This window comes from Nycticebus coucang, chromosome 11 (genome assembly GCF_027406575.1).
Source record: "Nycticebus coucang isolate mNycCou1 chromosome 11, mNycCou1.pri, whole genome shotgun sequence".
Taxonomy (NCBI): domain Eukaryota; kingdom Metazoa; phylum Chordata; class Mammalia; order Primates; family Lorisidae; genus Nycticebus; species Nycticebus coucang.
Window position 1 is genome coordinate 106,894,941 of NC_069790.1, and position 19,169 is coordinate 106,914,109.

The 19,169-nt window shown below is 44.6% G+C and overlaps 1 protein-coding gene across 1 annotated transcript in view; it reads right to left on the bottom strand.

Moving 5' to 3' along the window:
- LOC128598387 (60S ribosomal protein L12-like) overlaps window positions 1–16,970 on the bottom strand; it is a 36,849-nt gene extending 19,879 nt beyond the window's left edge. Inside the window, exons 1-3 of the mRNA XM_053608729.1 lie at window positions 16,936–16,970; window positions 14,903–14,995; window positions 14,064–14,184 (exon numbers count right to left, since the gene is read on the bottom strand). Coding sequence (XP_053464704.1) covers window positions 14,064–14,184; window positions 14,903–14,995; window positions 16,936–16,970 — 249 coding nt within the window. The remainder of the gene's footprint in view (window positions 1–14,063; window positions 14,185–14,902; window positions 14,996–16,935) is intronic.
- Window positions 16,971–19,169: the final 2,199 nt, after the last annotated feature.

The window sequence follows — 19,169 nt, forward strand, 5'->3', positions numbered from 1 at the left end:
TGAGCTGTTATAAATAGTCTAGTGCAGATGTCCTAATGATAAAATGATTTTTTTTCTTCTGGGTAGATGCCTAGTAATGGGGTTGCGGGATCAAATGGGAGGTCTGAGTTCTCTGAGAATTCTCCATACTTCCTGGAGTCAGTTTATTTTATCTTTTTGCTCTCTGGTTTCTATTATAAATGGGGCTTTTTTCCTCATTGTGTCTTTTGACCTGTTACTGTTTGTTTATTAATTCTCTAGCCTGTTATCTTACTAAATACTCTTATTGTTGGAGGTAGTTCTCCTGTCAGTTTTCTTGAGTGTTCAGGTGTACCATCACAGACTTTTTAAATGGTGATGTTTTACTTCTTCCGCCCTGATTTTTTTTATCTTTGTCTACTTTCTCTTATCTTGCTCTAGGGAAGTTAATGGATGGCTTTTTAGTGATACACACATCAAGCAAGTTCATTGTAATGGAGAGAGTCTGGGCACATTTGATTAGTGGGCACAGGTGTCTGTAGGAGGGACTAGATTGAGACTCTAAAACTTTCTTTATTAAATTCAATGTTGTTACTATATATATCATCAACTGAGTGGGCCCAACAGATGCCAGATGGCAATAAACAAAAACAGGAGGCTCTGAGAGAAAACTCAGCATGGGGGAGTGGAGGTGTGGTCTGGCCTAAAATTCACAGCGGCCACAGGGTTTGGTTGATCCTGAAACTATGCTTGGCCCAATTGTCTTGGAGCCATGGATGTGACTTTAAGGGAAAAACAGCTCTGTGTGTGTGTGCATGTGTATGAAAGTGTATGTGTGCATGCTCCTATAGCCTTATAGGTATGCCTGAAACGAGTGGGTAATTAGGACCTGTAACATTTGAAGCATAAGCTCGTAAACCCTTTCATGGGTGCACCATGGCTGGTACAATGCTGGAGGACGGGGCGCGTGTGGATGGTCTACAGGTGCACTGTGCCTTGGGCTGCCTTTGTTTCTGTAGGATGTAGTCTCCATTACACTTCCTGGTTACTCTCAGGGTAAATGGGTCTGTCCAGATCTCTTGGGCTCCTCAGTATTGGATGTAGGAGCCAAGTTATTAAGAATGGAGAATGAGGCTTTCAGGCAGACCGAGCAGTGCAAGGATGATTCCCCACCTCCACACTTCCACCCTGCAGAGCCACAGCACTCCAGCTGTCCCACCCCAGCAGCTGATGTTGGGGGCTCTCAAGCAAGGTCCTTTCATAGCAGGTATATTGTTTAGTAATTGTGTGTTTGCATATTTTTAATAAATTATTATTGGATATTAATAAAATATTATTGGATCTATTCTGGAAGGACACAGAATAGATAATGCAACATGTGAGACGTTTATTAAGTAACAAAAAGACAGGGAAATGGTCCAGCTATGGTAAGAGTATGGACACTACTATCAGAAGTCTTAACTCAACACTTGTTCAGGGGATGGCTGGGCATTTTCTCAAGATCTTAAAGTCTGTATGTGGTGAAGGTGCTGCTGGACCATCACAAGCCATAGGTGGCTCAAGTTCAAGGCCTACTCAGATCTGCTCAGCACTGAAGAATGAATTTGAGTGGGTGAGAGCAAATACAATACCCTGAATATGCAACTGCTATTGAGGATTTTCTTAAGATTCTTACAGCAACCATCCAGCAAGAGGCTTCCACTGTAGGTGACATAGTCCTGGTCTCAAGAAGATGGCCCAAAGGAAACTTATCTACAAGTGTCATTACAGCTTCACATGGTTGAATTACAATCCTAATGATGACAGTGAATCTAGAGGTGGCCTGTTAACTTTGGAGTCTGTCCTGCTTTAACACATTAACTGCCTTGTAAGTTGAATGTAACTCATGCTGGTTTTGAGCCCAAGGCCTCGTGAAGCATATATAACTCACACATGTCTTTACCTTGGGTACCTTGGGAGTCATAGGAGCCCCAAGGAAAAATTCTTTTTTTCCAGTGTGGCAGTCAACACGTGAAGAGGCAAGCTCGTATACCTGGCTATTGTCATGTGATGAGTGGCCAGAACTGCCCTGTGGTCTGCACATGGAACCTTGAGGGGTTTTTGGAAGGGAGTTCCAGAAGAAGGCTTCTTACTGACTTGGTCAGCTAGGGTTTCAGAAACATAAGAAACAGGATTCTCTTTTGCTGGGAGAGTGGAACATGGTCGTTCTATCTTGCCCTTTCTGCAATGTGTATCTTCTGGGTACAGTGTTTTCAGTTGCATCATGAAACAGAGGCAGCGTACTAACCACCATAATATCTGTCGAAGACTTCCAATTTTTCAAAGACTCTATTTCTCAAGAGAGGAGAGACATGCTTGTAAAGATGAGATGCTCTGCTGGTAGCGGCCTTCTCAAACAGCAGACATGTAATCCCCACTCCCAGTCAGAACCTGCTATCCTGTAAGGATGAAAAGAACCAGAAGACTTGGTCAAGAGTCTTCAATTGTGACTGCACATCAGGATTTTAAGAGCTTGTGGAGGGTTTCTAAATCCCCATTGCTCAGGCCTCTTCTAGAAATCCTGATTCGGGAAGTCTGGGTTGCAGCCAGGGTTAGAGGCCACTGATCCAGATTGGTCCCAACCCAGTTTCTAAGGAGGTTGCTAAGTCACCTTACTTCCTGGCCCGCAGTTTCCTCATCTCTTAAATAAGAACTTGGACAGGAGGTATCCAGACCTGACTGCGAGTCAGCAATTCCCAGGGAGCTTCAGCCATACAGATTGTTAGACCCAGGGACCTGTATTTATAGGAAGGTCCCCAGGAGATTCTGATGCAGCCTGTCACCAGATAGGGCCCACTTGACTCAGTGGTGACCTGGGCTCCTTCTAGCTCTAACGTGCCTGAACTCACATATGACGATGAGCTCAAGTTGCTAAACTTACATCGCATGTCAGCAATTGTGATTTGCTCATGTACCATGTCTGTTTGTGATTCTGTAGCTGCTGTAGGTATGAACACTTTCTCTTCCTCTGTTAACTTTGAGCTGTTTGCATCAGTGCCTGGCACATAATAGATGGCTCAAAAATGGAGTGAATAAATGAATGAACAAAATGAAGTCCTTAGGGGCAAAGAACATGCCTTCTGTTAATTGTGAACCTCTCACTGTGCCAAGCAGAAGTGCCGGTAACACAGTTATAAGTGTTTGAGTATGGAAGGGACAGGCACATTTTTGCTGGTATAGAAAGTGGCAGATTAAGCAGGCAGAGTGGACCCCAGGTGACAGTGCCTGGGTTTTTTTCCCTAGTGAGTGTTCTGTGATCAAGGCAAAGTCAGTGTAGGCTGTGTCAGAATGCATCTAGACGAATCTGTGCATTTCTTTTACTTGTGCACAGGAATTCTAGGGCCAGCAAAAGAGGGCAGCATGTAGGAGCAGAATCCCTCATCCCAGGGGAGCCTCCCCTCCATTCCTGCCCGGCAGGGCTGCTGGTGCAGGCTCCTTGGCATTGCTCTCTGGAGCCCGGCCCTGCAGCATGAGCTGGAGAAAACAAGTGCTTTGTTCTCTGGAAGGTAAAGTATCACACCACAGCCCCACCAGGTCCAAGAGACCACAGCCTTGGGAGTGAAGCTGGGGCTGTGTCCTGGGTTGGGCTGCAGCCTCCTCATGTCACCGCCTTCACCTTGGGTGCCCCAGCAGGGGTGGAGCTGTCTTCATCAGAGCCAACATGCTCAGCCAGTTCTTGCCTCTTCAGTGATCCAAGGGCTGCAAATCACCTTTTACCTTGGAATAGACAGCCTCTGAGCCCAGTGCGCACATTCACACTCGTTGCCATATTGAGTCATACATGGCGGGTTATTTATTAGCTTTGTGGGGTGGTGAAGGGAAAACCATATTTCTTGAGCATCCTTGGCCAGAAGCATCCAGGGCATCCTTTCCGTCAGCTCACTAATTGCCGGCTCTGCTGTGCCTCCCCCGCCTAGCATTCGACAGAGTATTTATTAGAGCGGCAGGCTCTTCTGGCCTCTCCAACCTTGAGTTTTATCTTGGAAGTTGGCAGCGATTGAACAGGTGATTTAAAACTGGGATGAATCTAGGAGGTTATTAAATAAGAGCATGTACAGGGCGGTGCCTGTGGCTCAAAGGGGTGGGGTGCCAGCCCATATGCTGGGTTCAAACCCAGGCCCGGCCAAAAACTGCAAAAAAAAGAAAAGAAAAAAAGAACAAAGAACATATATATTCATAAAGTTAATAACAGTAAATTCATAGCGATAACTAACATTTTTCAGAGAGGGCTGTTGGAAGCCCTGTTAGATCACAGGTGGGGAAACAGGGCCCCAAGAGGGCGGGTGACTCGCCTGCGTCACACAGCGGGCTGGGACCAAGGGGTTGGCATCTCCTCAGTCTTGGTCTCACTCCACACCAGGCTGTTTCCTCTGATGTCTTTGTAGAAGGCCTCTTGATTCTCTTGTCCCTATCCTGTGCTCCCAGTGCTTTATGAAAATTTGAGGTAAAATTTATATAGCATAAAATTTACCGTTTAAAAAAATACACAATCCAGGGGTATCTGAGACATTGACAGTACTGTACAAACCATCACCTTTGGTTCTCGGACATTTTCATCATCCCGAAAGGAAACCCTGTACCCACTGAGATGTCACTCTCCGTTCTTCCTTCCCCCAGTCCCAGGCAACCACTAATCCGCTTTCCGTCCTTTTCGGATTTGCCCATTTTGGACATTTCACACAAATAAAGTCATGTGACATGTGGCCTTCTGTGCCTGGCTCCTCTCACTCAGTGTACTGTGTTCAGGGCGCACCCACCATTCAGTCTTTCTACGACTGAGTAATATCCCTCGGGATGGGCTGTCCATCCCTCTGTTGGTGAGCACTTGGGATATTTCCGCCTTCTGGCCATTGTAAATAGTGCTACTATGCACGTTTGTGTACAGAATTGGTTTGAGTACTCGTTTTCAATTACTTTGTCTACCTAGGAGTGGACTTGCTGGGTGAAATGGCAATGCTGAGCTTGACGTTTCAAGGAAGCTCCTAGCATTTTTGAGAGGTGTAGAGCTCTCTGCTCAAGGACGATCAGAACACATGGATGGTCCAGGATTCTGAGCTGTGCCTCCTTCCTCACCTACAGCCTCCTCGTCTTCAGGGATGGAGGAAGAGTGACTAGGCTGGGGACAAATCTAAGATGTGCTATAATAGTCTGCTTGGGCCACTGTCACAAAAAAGTACAGAAGCTTATCACAGTCTGGAGTCCGGAAAGTCTAATATCAAGGTGTGGGCAGGGTCAGTGTCCTCGGAGGCCCCTCTCCATGGCTTGCAGGTGCCCATCTCCTCTTGGTCTTCATACCGTCCTCCCTCTGCACCTGTCTGTGTTTTAATCTCCTCTTCTTTTTTGGCCACTAGTCATACTAGACAAGGTCCCCCCCATAAGACCTCATTGTACCTTGATTAACTCTTTAAAGATGCTAGCTGCAAACACAGTCTCATTCTAAGGGACTAGGCATTGTGACTTCAACACATGAATTTTGGCAGGCATACAATTCTGTCCATAACAGATGCCGTGAGGCTTGTCACAGTATTTTGAGTTTGAAACCAAGTTTCAGCCCTGCCAGTTAGTAGATATATAAATGTGGGCAAGGGACATGACCTTTCTGACCTTTCTTTCAAGTTTTCTCAGCTGGAAAAGGGAGTAATACCAATTTCAAAAATCAGTGAACATGAGGAAGTGTATATAAATATTTCTAGAACTGTGTGGCACCAAGTAGGTGATAACAACTTGTATTATTGTTTCTTCAAATCTCTGGTACTTTCTACATGTCATTTTCTTTAGCAAATACATTCTGAGGGCTGGAAACTTCAGGGACACATCTGGCTGCTAGTCACCCAACTTATCACACTGCAGATAGCAGATCCTTCCTACGTGGAGAAGGAATGCGTTAGTGAGATGATGGCTCTAACGAGTCACTTAATGCACTCTGGGGTGCAGTTGCTAGCCGGGTTCAAAGCATTTTTGTATATTAAGAGAAATTGTGAGTTGTTAAGAGCACCTTTTGGTGTGGACTATAGATAATCCATAAAAGCATCCTTTTAAGCTCTGCTTCAAGAGCTGAACTCTGTGATTGAGGAAAAGTTTAAGGGACATTAGTCTGCACATTCATCACCTCCTTCCCCCCCTCCCCCGCTGCCACCCATGGGCAGACTACCCCTACCTGCTCCCTGAATGCCTTCAAGAGCATGCTAACCAATGTCTCTCCCAGCTTCCAGCACCCCTGCCTTCCAAACCAAATGGCCCAGCTTCATCTTCCAGAAGTAAGGTTCTTACCACGTTACTCTCCTACACAAAAAACTCCATCAGCTTCCCCATCACCAGACCTAAACTCCTTCCCATGCTGCACAAGGCCCCAGCCTTGCTTTCTATGTTCCCTTTTGGCTTCTTACTCCAGCAAATCAGGGCCTATTTGTCTTTCCTTGAAAGTGTCCAGTATTTTTCCACCTCTGTGCTTTCCCTATTTCTCTGCTTTGTTAGGAATGCATTCAGCTATAGGTAACATCAAACTGAACCAGCAGTGACTTGAACAAGCAAAACATTCACTCATTCTCATAATAAGAAGCCCAGAGGTGAGCTCTTTAGGGCTGCTACCAGGGGTTCAGTCATGGTGTCAAGACCCAGACAGTGTCAATCTTCCTCTGTCATCTTGGCACATTGGCTTGTAGCAATATGGTTGCAAAGTGTCTGTTACAGCTCCAGGCATCATGTCCAGGTTCAAGATAGGAATGAGAACAAGAGTATCACCAGTGATGAATTTCTTTTTCATCAAAGTAAAACCACTTTCATAAGTTTCAAGAATCTTCCTCCTAAGTGTCATATGCAGTGTTATGTCACATGGCTACCTTGTAGCTGCAAGGGAGGCTGGGAATATGAGTATTCAGTTGGGAAATGAGCAAAAGGAAGAAGAGAGGTGGGACTGGCCCTTGGGTGAGCCTACCATCAGTGTCTGGCATACCCTTCCTCCCCCTCTTCATGAAACTCCATTCTCTCATCCAGATGCAAGGAAACGTTTTCCTTGTTCCTAATGTACTCATTGTATCTTGATTTCAGCACATATGAGGTCAGACAATGAAGTTTGCAAGCTCATCCTAGAAAAAGTGCTACATACTTCATTGCTGAACATACTATAGTCACCTTCAAAGTGTTCCCCTTGGGAAGCTATGCACTGATGCCAGTGCTTAGCCCACCCTTCAAAGTAATCTGAAATGCCCATTAGAGCTGTCATTATATGAAGGTCTGACAATGAAGTTCACCAACTCATCCTAGAAAATGTGCTACTTACCTCATTGCTGAATATCACTATCATCACCAGATGGCCAAGGGGAGTACTTCAGATGTGACCTTAGTCTCATATGCGGCAGCAACCAGTTATTTTTGTATTTATCTTATCTTCCTTCTTAGACTAGAAGTTCCTCAACAGCAGAGACCAGGTCTGGTTTAACTTTACATCCCCTTTCACATCCAGTACTAGTCCTCAAACACTACCTTCACACAGATGTTTTGTTAACATTTCACGAGTGGTAACTTGATTTAAAAAACTGCACTTTTGTGTTGCTTGGTTAAAACTCTTTGCACTGTATTTCCTTTATGAACATTTTAGAATATGGACAGGTATTAGAGATGATGTTTGAGTCCTTACCATTTGCCATGTGTGTGCTGCTACCTGTAAGAGCACAGCACACTGTGACGACCCAGCAAACTGCAGCTGTTGTCACCACCCCTGAGCCTCATAACACTTCAGTGAACTAGGTGCATTATTATGCTTGTCTCACAGATGGACGCCTGAGGATTCAGAGAGATTGATTTCCTGTCTTCAAACCCCAACTAAGCTGCAGAGCTAGAATTTGAATCCTGATCTGTCTGACTCTGAGGTCCATGATTTTTATTTATTTTTTAACTTATTTTATTTATTTAATTAATAAATTATTATTATTATTTTTTTGCTGCCCTGGGGAGAGTGCTGTGGTGTCATCATGGCTCACAGCAATCTCAAACTCTTGGGCTCAAGCAATCTTCTTGCCTTAGCCTCCTGAGTAGCTAGGACTACAGGCATGTACCACCATGTCAGCTAGGTTTTTTTTTTTTTTTTTTTTGGAGAGACAGAGTCTCACTTTATGGCCCTGGGTAGAGTGCCATGGCATCACACAGCTCACAGCAACTTCCAACTCCTGGGCTTAAGCGATTCTCTTGCCTCAGCCTCCCGAGTAGCTGGGACTACAGGCGCCCGCCACAACGCCCAGCTATTTTTTTTTTTTTTCTCACTATTTTTAGTAGAGACAGAATTTCACTCTTACTCAGGCTGGTCTGAAACTCCTGAGCTCAGGCAATCCACCTGCCTCACCCTCCCAGAGTGCTAGGATTATAGGCGTGAGCCACGGTGATCAGCCAGGTCCATGATTTTAACTATTAGGTATACTATTTCCAGACCAGATCATATTTCTCTGTCTACCTCCTCTAAGATCTGCAACTGAATGGAAATTACATTCTTGGGCATTGACTTATTTTTTTCATACACTCTTCATATAGTAGGCCAAGAGTTTGCTGCACTGGATGACACAAGTGGAAGCCATTTGTCCTTGTCAGGTTGAAATTGCCCAATGTGGTCTTGCCAGTTGTAGAGCTCTATGAACAGGTGTCTTAATCCAGTTTCTGTTACTTATAGCAGTATATCTGAAATTGGGCCATTTATCCTTACTATTATAGAAGCTGAGAAGTTGAAGGCTGAGTGGCTGCTCAAGAAGGTTGAGGCTTCTTGCTGGTGGGAACTCTGCAAAGTCCTGAGGGGTGTCGGTCATCACATGGCAAAGTGTGCCAGCTCAGGTCCCTCTCCCTTTTCTTGTAAAGCCACCAGTCTCACTCCCATGACAGTCTATTAATGCACTAACCCATTGATCCATTAGCTCATTAATCTATGAATTAACCCATTTACGATGGTATAGCCTTCATGACCCAATCACCTCTTAAAGGCTCCACTCTCAGTATTGCCATGTTGGGATTAAATTTCAACACAAGTTTTGGAGGAGACAAATATTCAAACCATAGTACCAGGTAAGTCCCCTGAGAAAGGTGTTTCTGAGCAGACCCAGGAAATCTGTGCCTTGCCAAATGGCCGAAACCTGCTTCTTCATACCAACACCTAGGCTGAGTCTGACTGAACCAGCCTCATCACTACAGCCCTGCCCCTAGATACCTCTTGGGTCTCTTTCCTCATTCTTTTCATCTTTGAATGTTTATATTTTATTCTTCACCCCTTTGGCTCTGTTTCTGAGAGTTGAAGTTGACATCTGTAGCTTGGTCCAACAAACTTATTAGAATATAGTGTTTTACATGCTCTTTGGTTTTCTTCTCCTTGGCTTCATCGGATAAAATTTGAATTCAACTCAACCCCAGCAGCCATGATCTCATCTTGGCAACATGGCTGGGCTTGCATTTGCCCTCTGTGATGGGGGACCTCAGACCAAGTAGCACTTCAGCTTAATACAAATGTTCACTGGCTTTAAAAATATACACTGATTTAGATTCAGGACCATGCCTTCCTGCCAACAGCCAGCTCTATCCATTCTTAGACTTTATTATTAAAACTCAACTGTCTTTACACAATGCCAAGTATCTGAATGAACAGTCAACTCTGTGGATATTCTCAGTGGTTTTCAATCCAAATATTTGGCTCCGACAGAACTCTGGCATCTGTGTGCATTAAATATGCAGACACCCAAACATTTGAATGAAGAATGAAAACTCAGCAAAGACGGGGGAAATGCCATTTGTAGAGAGAAGAGTTGAATGCCTGACTAGTCTACAAGCTGCTTTAGATGGGTGTAGACAAAGAAACCGGCATTTCTCATATCAGCAGTCTCCAATTAAAGACCAATCTAAGTCAACTGAAGTGAAAAATAAGAGGCAGAGTCCAATACTCACCTCTCTGGCTCAACTTTTTCCAACTTCCGGGCTCAGGGACATGTGTCAACTTGCATGGCCCCAGTAATCTACTTTCTCGACTTTGGCCTGATTTAAGAAAATAAAACAACTGCCTTATCCCAACATACCACAACTACTTAGATGTGGAAATTTAACCTTCTTGAGATTAGAATCCCTTTACTCACCTTGTCTGTTACTATTTTGGAAAGAATAGGCCTGATAGATTGCTATAAGCACACTAGCTAAAAATATTTCATCCATGTTGTATGTTTTCTAAAAATATGAGACCTCTGTGAAGCTTTGACATTTTCAGAGTGTTCATTGCCTTTGAGAGAGAAAGACTGGCCTGGATTCAAATCTTAAGTCTTCCCACTTATATGACCTTTTCCCTTGGGCCTGTTTTTGTTTTGTTTTTATTTGTTTACATGCTAGCTACCCATCTGGTGGTTGTAAGGACTAAATGAGACAAGGTATATAGCTGGTTCTTTTCTGTGTCAGACATATTCGTTCTCCACCTGCCCACCCCTCTGTCCTCACCCTGTGCAACATGTATTCTTCACACCAGCTATGTTTTTGCTGTCTACGGTTTAGGAAGTAAAAGATGGGGGGCACAGAGCAGAATGGCATATCTGTGTTCATATAACAGCATATAAAAACTCGTGTTTTCCTTGAGGTATTGCAGGAGATTTTCTTCCTTCTATCATTCTTTGCCTTTTCATTTCACTGCTAGATAAATTAGATCACCCAGAAAGCACATCGCTTACCTAAAACATCAACACACCCTATTTTCTTTGAACAGAATAATCAAAGGAAACAAAACACACTAGAAACCCATTGGAGGAACTGGGACGATCTTGGCTGCCACTGGAATGCTTGGATACAGGCCCTACATTCCAGTTCCAGAGGCCAGAGGAGTTCTCAAGGACAAGCTCCATCCTCAGCCTCCTCCGGGACAGCACCCCTGCCTCCAAACCCTCCACTTTTCTTTAACACTTCCAAAGTTCATGATCACTGTCCATCTCAGCTGCTGGGGCTCCCTCCCTTCCCCTACCACAAACACTTTTGTGTGTGCCAGCCTGTGCTATCCTCATGGTCAGGTGACTCTTTGGTATTGTGTTTCCAGGTTAATGGACCCAAGGTTAAACAACCATTTAAACAACCATTCTGTTAGCCTTAGGCAGAGGGGTGACTTAAAGTACTTACATTTAAACATTGCCAAAAATAGTCAAATGATTCTAACAGCAAACAACTAAATTATAGGGTCCCTAAGCTTCTAAGATTTAAACAAAGTTGTTTTTCTGATCATTTGTAAGTGGCAAAATAAACAGTCCTCTAGCATCCCACAGTATGTAGAGGCTCATTTGACTGAAGGCAAACATACAGTCTTTTTCTTAGGGAAATCTCTCTCTCTTCCCCTCCTCACATTTTCTTGGCTCTTCCCCATGTTCAGAAGAATGGGAGAGAAAGCTTCCTTTCCCTCCCGAGCCCTCTCTGCAGGGGCAGGGCAGGGTGGCCAAGCAGTTGGTGAGATGGGAGAGGGCTTCAGGAACACCCACTGCAGCACCCCTGGCTGAGGGCAGATGCTATGTTAACACGACTAACTCTGTGAAGCATCCTCTGAATCTCCCTGTGCTGGAATTTATGTTTTTTCTTTCCATTGTCTGGATTTATATAAGCCACATATCAGCAGGGGCCTCTCAAAGTCACAGTAAACAGCTAAACTGGCTTGAACTTCCAGTTTCTTCAAACTTCAAAAGTAGAAAGGGGGTTGCAGGGTTACAGCAGCCTCCAGGCCCCTTAACTCCCTGAATGTGGTCTCTGTCCTGTACCACAGCTGCCCAGATGTGAGCACAGCTGCTTCTTTAGATGCTAGGAAGTTCGTACCAGTGGGTTGTGCCTGTTTCCTTGCAGAGAGGGGTGTTTGGCCTCTGCACACAGTTTCCCCCCTCAGCGCGTCCTCCCTCACCGACTCCTCTGATGGAAGGGTTTCTTCTCCTCTGTGCTGAGTGCTCCTTGCTCTTCTGGACTACACTATCCACCACTCCTGTTTTCAGTGGCACAATCTTTCCTCTCCCCTTCCTCAGCCCTCTGAGGAGAAAAATCTTTGTCTTTCACATAGGGGGAAGTGAATCTTTTCTTTGGACCTTTGTTTCTGGTTTGGTGTAGGCTGGAGAAGAGAAGATGGTCCTGGGACACAGGTAACAGAGAAGAGGGAAGAGGAATATAGAGTGACAGAAGGGTGCACAGGCTGTGCACTGCACAAATCTAGGGGCTCCATGCACATAGTGATATGACATGAAAATGGGGTTCACAACCCCAGATGAAAATTCCTCTGTGAACACTGCCTTCTCTCATTCAAGGCTGGTATGGACACTCAGGGAGAGTGATATTCCTCGAAGCCAAAATGTCCTGATTTGAATCACCTTTGCTTTGTCAATATCACCCTGAACAACCCCATTAACGTTGCAGAACCACAGATTCCTATTTACAAATAGACAACCATAGCAGCTCCCTTGCAGAATTGCTGTGAGGACGAAATGAGATCTTGTGGAATTGTCTGGCATGTATTAGAAGTGCTCAGTAAATGCTGTGTTCCCCGAAGAATTGTTCTAGTTGAAGGACTGTTTACTAATCTTACTCTTGGCCCTTTTCAAGTGAAAATATTCAGGAACTTCCCGTGGATGCTGAAGGAATATCTATTGGGGGCCGAAGACAATACAATTATTTTTCTGGACGCATAAATTAAAAGAAAAAAAAGAATTTATCCAGATTATGATGCCTGTTGAGGCATCCCAGAAAGTTGAAGAGTTTTAACAACTTAAGGAGCATGAACTATACGCCAGGCACTATTTTAAATGCCTTCCATGTATTATTGTTTTGGTGAAAATCAAACCTTCTGAGCCACAGCATCTAGGAACCAGGAATTTTGTGTCTTTGAAAAAGGGAGAGAGGGTTTCTTCCCCACACCTCCTCCTGGCTCTGTCTGGTACTTTGTAGACCTTTGGTTCTCCAAATCTGACCTGTTTCCAACAGGCTTCTGTCCTTTTGATCAGATACTTATCTCTAAGTGATGATGGGGATGATCACAGATGAGCACAATGTGAGGGGCTCCCACGGTGTGCTGGTGCTGCTGGTCCTTGATGCTGAGAGCAAATGAGGTGCATCTCTTCCCAGCTCTGCAGCCATGATGCCATGCTGGTCCTTCAGATCAGCTGTGGTGGGGGTATTTGCATCAGGGAAATTAGCAAATGCTACAAGTCTGGACCATTCACTCCCTTGGAGCAACACCATGGCTGAGCCACACATTGTCAAGAAAAGCTCAACAGGTAGTCCCAGCTACTCGGGAGGCTGAGGCAAGAGAATCGTTTAAGCCCAGGAGTTGGAGGTTGCTGTGAGCTGTGTGAGGCCAGGGCACTCTACTGAGGGCCATAAAGTGAGACTCTGTCTCTACAAAAAAAAAAACAAAAAGAAAAGAAAAGCTCAATAGGACATTTTAGACTTGCTGGAAGAGCTGGTAGAAAACTGTTTCATGTACATGCTTTGAATGGAGGGAACAGGGCCAGGCAAGGTGGCTCACACCTGTAATCCTAGCACTCTGGAAGGCTGAGGTGGGAGGATCACTGAAGTTCAGGAGTATGAGACCAGCCTGAGCAAGAGCAAGACACTGTCTCTACTAAAAATAGAAAAAGTGGCCAGGCATGATGGTGGGTGCCTATTACTGGATGGGTCCCAGTTACTCGGAAGCCTGAGGCAGGAGGATCACCTCAGCCCAGGAGTTTGAGGTTGCTGTGAGCTAGGCTGAGACCACAGCACTCTACTCCTGGAGAAAGAGTGAGACTCTGTCTCAAAATAATAAAACTAAAAAAATAAATGGAGGAAACAAGCTGGCAGATTTTCTGCTTCTATTAAGCTCAAAAGTAAGGGAGAGAAGTAACAGGTCTTCAAAAATTATGCCAAAAAACAAGATACATCTTTAGGGTGACACCCTGTTTCTGCAAACAATTTAGTTTTCTCAGGGACCTCTGAATGTTTCTTAATAATGCAACATCTTAGTAAACACTGGAAAGTCAACACAAGGGCACAGACTTAGTGGAAACCTGATGAACTAAAAGATAAAAATGGGTTGGCGCAGCCTCAATTAGTGTTCCTACACAAGATGGCGCTGTCTTCTCAGGAGAAGGCAGCGGCTGGGCCCCGATGCTGGTCGCTGAGCCGGCAGCCAGAGGGGGAAGGACAGCACTCCGCGTGTAGTAATCTACTGCATTAGTGCAACTGGTTTGAACTGAGGAATATTGAGGTTAAAATCATTGGCCTGCGTCCTTATAAATGTATCTCTGTGAACCTGGGAGTCCGCCTCTTGCCTGGGGAAGGAAAGGAGAGTAGAAAAAAACATCTTCTGTTTCTGGTGAGTCTTCATAGACGAAGGAGAGGCATTTGGAATGGATGTCCTTGCTTCTCCGAGAAGTGAACAGAGGGCTCCTCCGTCTCAGAATAGAGGACAAAGAGGGGTGTCCAGATCTTTCTAAAGACGCTGCTTCTGAATTCCTGCCCTGCCCCCTTTATCCCTACACATCACTGGTCCACACCCATGAGTAAATCCTACCACAAGTTACCAGATGAGGTAAATTACAGACACAGTCCCTTGTCTTTCTTTCTGTGGGCTATAGGTTTATGCAGTGACCAATCCATTTTAGGAACACTGTCACTGGCCCTGGTAGGCCTGGGAATTCCTATTCTCTTTGGCATCCACTGTATCTGAATGCCTTAGCCCAAAGCTGAGCAATTTCCTGTGGCCCATTTTGGCCACAACTGTCAGCTCTCACCTCTGCCACAGGCTGGGGCAGTGCTCACAGAGGCCATTTGCCCCAATGGCCAGCCTTGGGGTCCCTCCTGGCATCATCTTCAGCATTATTTCCTGAGTTCTTTGCCCATGATGGCACCTCTCTGAGCTGAGCCCTGCTCGGCAGATCTACCTGGAGGCCGGTCTCACCTTTCCTTATGTCCCTGGCTTTTGGGCATTTCTTGTGCTGTTTCACAAGCTCTTTGCTCCAGATCGACTGCCCTAGGTTTTTTCTCCGCTTCTCTGAAAAACAGAAAGCCCTTCTGAAATTTCACAACTCTGCCTTCAGCAACCCCCTTTCAGTAGAACTGTTCTGGGAAGTAGACACTTCGGTGTTTCATGAAATAGCCCTCCCGTCTCTTTCTTAAGTTTTCAGGGGGCTACAGACATCCTGTCCATGCTGGATTATTCCACACCCTAGAGCCAAGGGTACCAAGAGACACAGTAGCCTCAAAGTCCAGCCTTTGCATATTCTAGACTTCGTCAACCACAGTGTGTTGAGACCCTGCCTTTCCTCACCCCAGCTCTCTGTGACAAAGTCCTGCCCCCAGCCTAAGTACTCTGCCAGCTGGAAGGGAACAACCAACTAAGAACATAACTTTTTCTTGCTTCTCATCCATTCCTTCTTTCCTTGCATTTTAAGAATTTCAGTAGCTGGAGAGGTTTAGGAAGCCAAATGAGAATTTATCTAAGGGGAGCAGATCACATTTGAACACTGAAGGGAAAAATCCAGTTGTTAGAGAAAGCAAAAGTGTTTGTGATCATCTGCTGAAGAATAGATCTTCAGCCACTTGTTGGCCAAAGTCTCATTGTTTACAGATGTGGAAATGGCAAGAATCAGCCATGGGGTCAGTCTGTGATTCACCATTTTTTCTAACTGAAGACTCACATCTCTGTGACCAATTCTATCATCTCCTCCCCAATTCTGCTATGGAGATTTCCTCCCTCAGTTCCAGGATTTGGGCTGTTTGGGGGATTTCAATCCCCTCTAGCCTTTTGTCTTTGGGGCACTGTGACAGATGATGGCATTAGTGGCTTCTCCATCTGTGCCCATTGCCCTGAAACTTTGTAATCCCCACCCGTGCCCACTCTGGTTGTGGACATGGGATTTGCTGTGGTCAAGGGGACAGGAGAAAATTGGATGCAAACTGGTAAAATGACTTGCTTGCTTCTCTCTTTGTCATCAACTCTGCCACTTTATGAGAACAAGCCTGCCTAGCCTCCTGGAGGATGAGAGACCATACGGAGTTGAGTTGTCCTGGCTAAAGTCATCTTAGACCAGTTGGTCCTCAGCTGACCAGCCAGATGCATGTGCGAGTCTGCTCAGATCAGTAGGGCAGCCCCACCAATCACTTGACTTAGGAACTAACATCAGCATTCATTGTTGTGTTCCACTGAGGCATGGTGGCTGTTGTTATGGAAGAACATTGCAGCAATAGATAAGTGATACGGGCACAGAGCGTGAATGCCATCAAAGGTACTCCTACTCCTGAGACTCCGAGAGTGACTCAACTCTTTCCTCATCTTTTTCTAGCCTAGTGGGAGTGGACTGAGAACATACTAAGAGATACTGGTGACCCATTTTTTATAAAATAAAAAGAATAAGGAAGTTCATGACTTATGCGTGGGGGAGTGGGATCTCTCTGGACATGAGAGGGGAAGTTTCTAATCCTCACCAGCTCTCCTTGATTGACTGCTCCTGGTAACTAAACTGTACTTAGTTAAAGATGTGACCACATCCTGCGTGTGAAGACTTTGGGCTTATCATGTGTGACACACCTGCTCATATGGAACTACAGTCTAACAATCAGGGCTTCATCACCTGGGTTGCTGCAGTAATATTGATAATATGGAAGAATTACTTCTTTCCAGCTCAATCTGTCCTGCCCACCACTGCCAGATTTATTTGCCCCCAATCCCAAGTTACTTCCAAACTTTTCTCCTCTCAAGGATAGATAGTGGTTCCTCCTGGGCTTTTGGGCTAAGTCCATACTCAGTCTGGTATTTTGGCAGCTCAGTGATCTCTCCTATCTCAGTTATCTGTTTCCTCTGGCTCCAGTGTCCTCATTCACCTGGGGCCCTGCCAGGCTCTGTGCCTTTCCCTATGCAAGTCCTTCACCCTTGCATCCTTCCACATCTACCCCACCCTACACCTGCTCCACCCCTGTGCACAGCACAGTCACCTTTCAAGTTTCAACTCATCCTTCACCTTGTCCATGAAGCCGCCTTGGCAACTCCAGATGCTGATGATTTTCTGTTGTGAGGACTTCTAATACTTGTTACTGGAAGTGAGTCTTGCAGCCTCCCCTTTCCTTGATGATCATTCTCCACTGGGTGAAAGCCATTGGTGGTGAATTTTGATGAGTCATCACAAGAATCAACCATTTGAAGCCTCTCTTGTACTTCAGGAGGGACTTATTAAAGCATGTGTGGTGTTTTTCTCATATCGTAGGCCTGAAGGACTAGCAAAAGGAAATAAACACTCTTCTGTATGCAATTTGATTTTCTAACTTCGTGAATGGAGATGGCATCTTGGAAATGGTGAAAGTTAGGAAACATTTCCTTCCTAGTAGAAGATACCATCTCTGAGAATTAATGTTTATACCTGTGTGTGTGTGTGTGTGTGCACATGAGAATGTGCCTGCACTAATAGGCCCAACACTTAAGGAACAGTTATGCCCATAACTCATTCAGGTGAAAGATCACAAAAGCAACCTGACCTACCAGATCCTTGTGGGCCCACATGGAAAGTAGGGATTCCAAAGCTGATTCCACTCAACTGCTCTGTAGCATTTGTTGTATTAATATTTGTCTTAGTAATTTGTGCTGCTGAAACAAAATGTCCAAGACTGGGTGATTTATAAATAACAGATATTTATTTTTCACAGTTCTGAGGGCTGGGAATTCCAAGATCAAAGTGTTGGCAGGTCCAGTCTCTAATGAGGGTTTGGTCTCTGCTTCCTAGAGGGTGCCTTGTTGCAGCACCTGCTGGAATGAACAAAGGAGGAAAGGACTGAAGGGACTAACTTGTCTCCTCAAGCCCTTTTATGAGACACTAATCCCATCATGAAGGTGGAGACTTCATGGCTTAATCATCTTCTAAAGGCCCCATCTTTTAATACTGTTGCATTGGGGATTCAGTTTCAACATGAATTTGGGGTGTGGGGAGGGGGCACAAGCATTTACATCATAGCGATGTCCATCAGCAATTATCAAGAATTCCCAGGCCTAAGTAATTTAGACTTGAGAAATTAACGAATAGGGAGAAGGGAGATGGTGGTAGGCATGGAGGACACTTTTGATTTACAGGGGTTTGGTTGTCCCAAAAGGTGAGTGGATATTCCAACTTGGGTATTTTGAAGAAAGGAGATGCTTTGAGAAGAGATATGAGAATTCTGAGTCAGGAGCACAGGTCAGTAACTAAGAGGGTACACTTGAGGGGCATGTACGCGTAGGTATGAATATTTTAGATGATCTTTTGGAGCTTGGAAAAATTCTGTTTATTTAGTTCCCAGCTTTTAAAAAACATTCAGATTAATTTTCAGGTATATATGATTAGGTTACATTGTTTGTGTTTGTTAGGTAAAGTCCAAGTTGTAGTTGAGCCCTTCACCAGGAGGTGTGCCATATACCCTTACATTGTGCCTCTTAGGTGGGAAGGCACCCTACCTCCTGCCTGCTCACTCTTTCCCTCTTGTCCCCTTCCCCCTTCTTGAATTTAATTGTGTTTTTCTCTTGAATTTAATTGGCTGTGTAGTTATTCATCTACTAGTTTAATATTAGTATTGAGTACATTGGGTGTTTGCTTTTCCATTCTTGTGATGCTTTACTTAGGAGCATGTTCTCCAAATCCATCTAGGTAAATACAAAAGATGTAAAGTCTCCATCTTTCTTTATGGCATACATATACAATAGTTTATCCATTTGTGAGTTGATGGGCACTTGGGTTGTTCACACATCTTGGTGACTGAGGATTGAGCTGTGATAAACATTCTAGTACAATTGTCCTTATGATGAAGTGCTATATTTTTTATTCTGGGTAGATACCTAGTAAAGGGATTTCAGGATCAAATGGAAGGTCTACTTTTAACTCAATATAACCTCCTCCTGAAAGCACAGACGAATGGCCAACAAACACAAAAAAGTGTTCCTAGTCCCTAACCATCAGAGAAGTGAAAATCAAAACCAACTTGAGATATCACCTAACCCCAGTGAGAATAGCCCATAATCCTCAGTTTTATCCCCTCCCCTCATATGAAGGTTAGATTCATTCTTTTAATTGACCTAATTCTTGAGTATACCCCAGTATATCCTGGTGTGGAGAAACTGGGGAGATGGAAGATCAGAATGGAGGGTTACATATGCATCTCAACTGTCTCAGGGGGTTGTGATTCTTTACAGTAGTTTTTTAACTTTA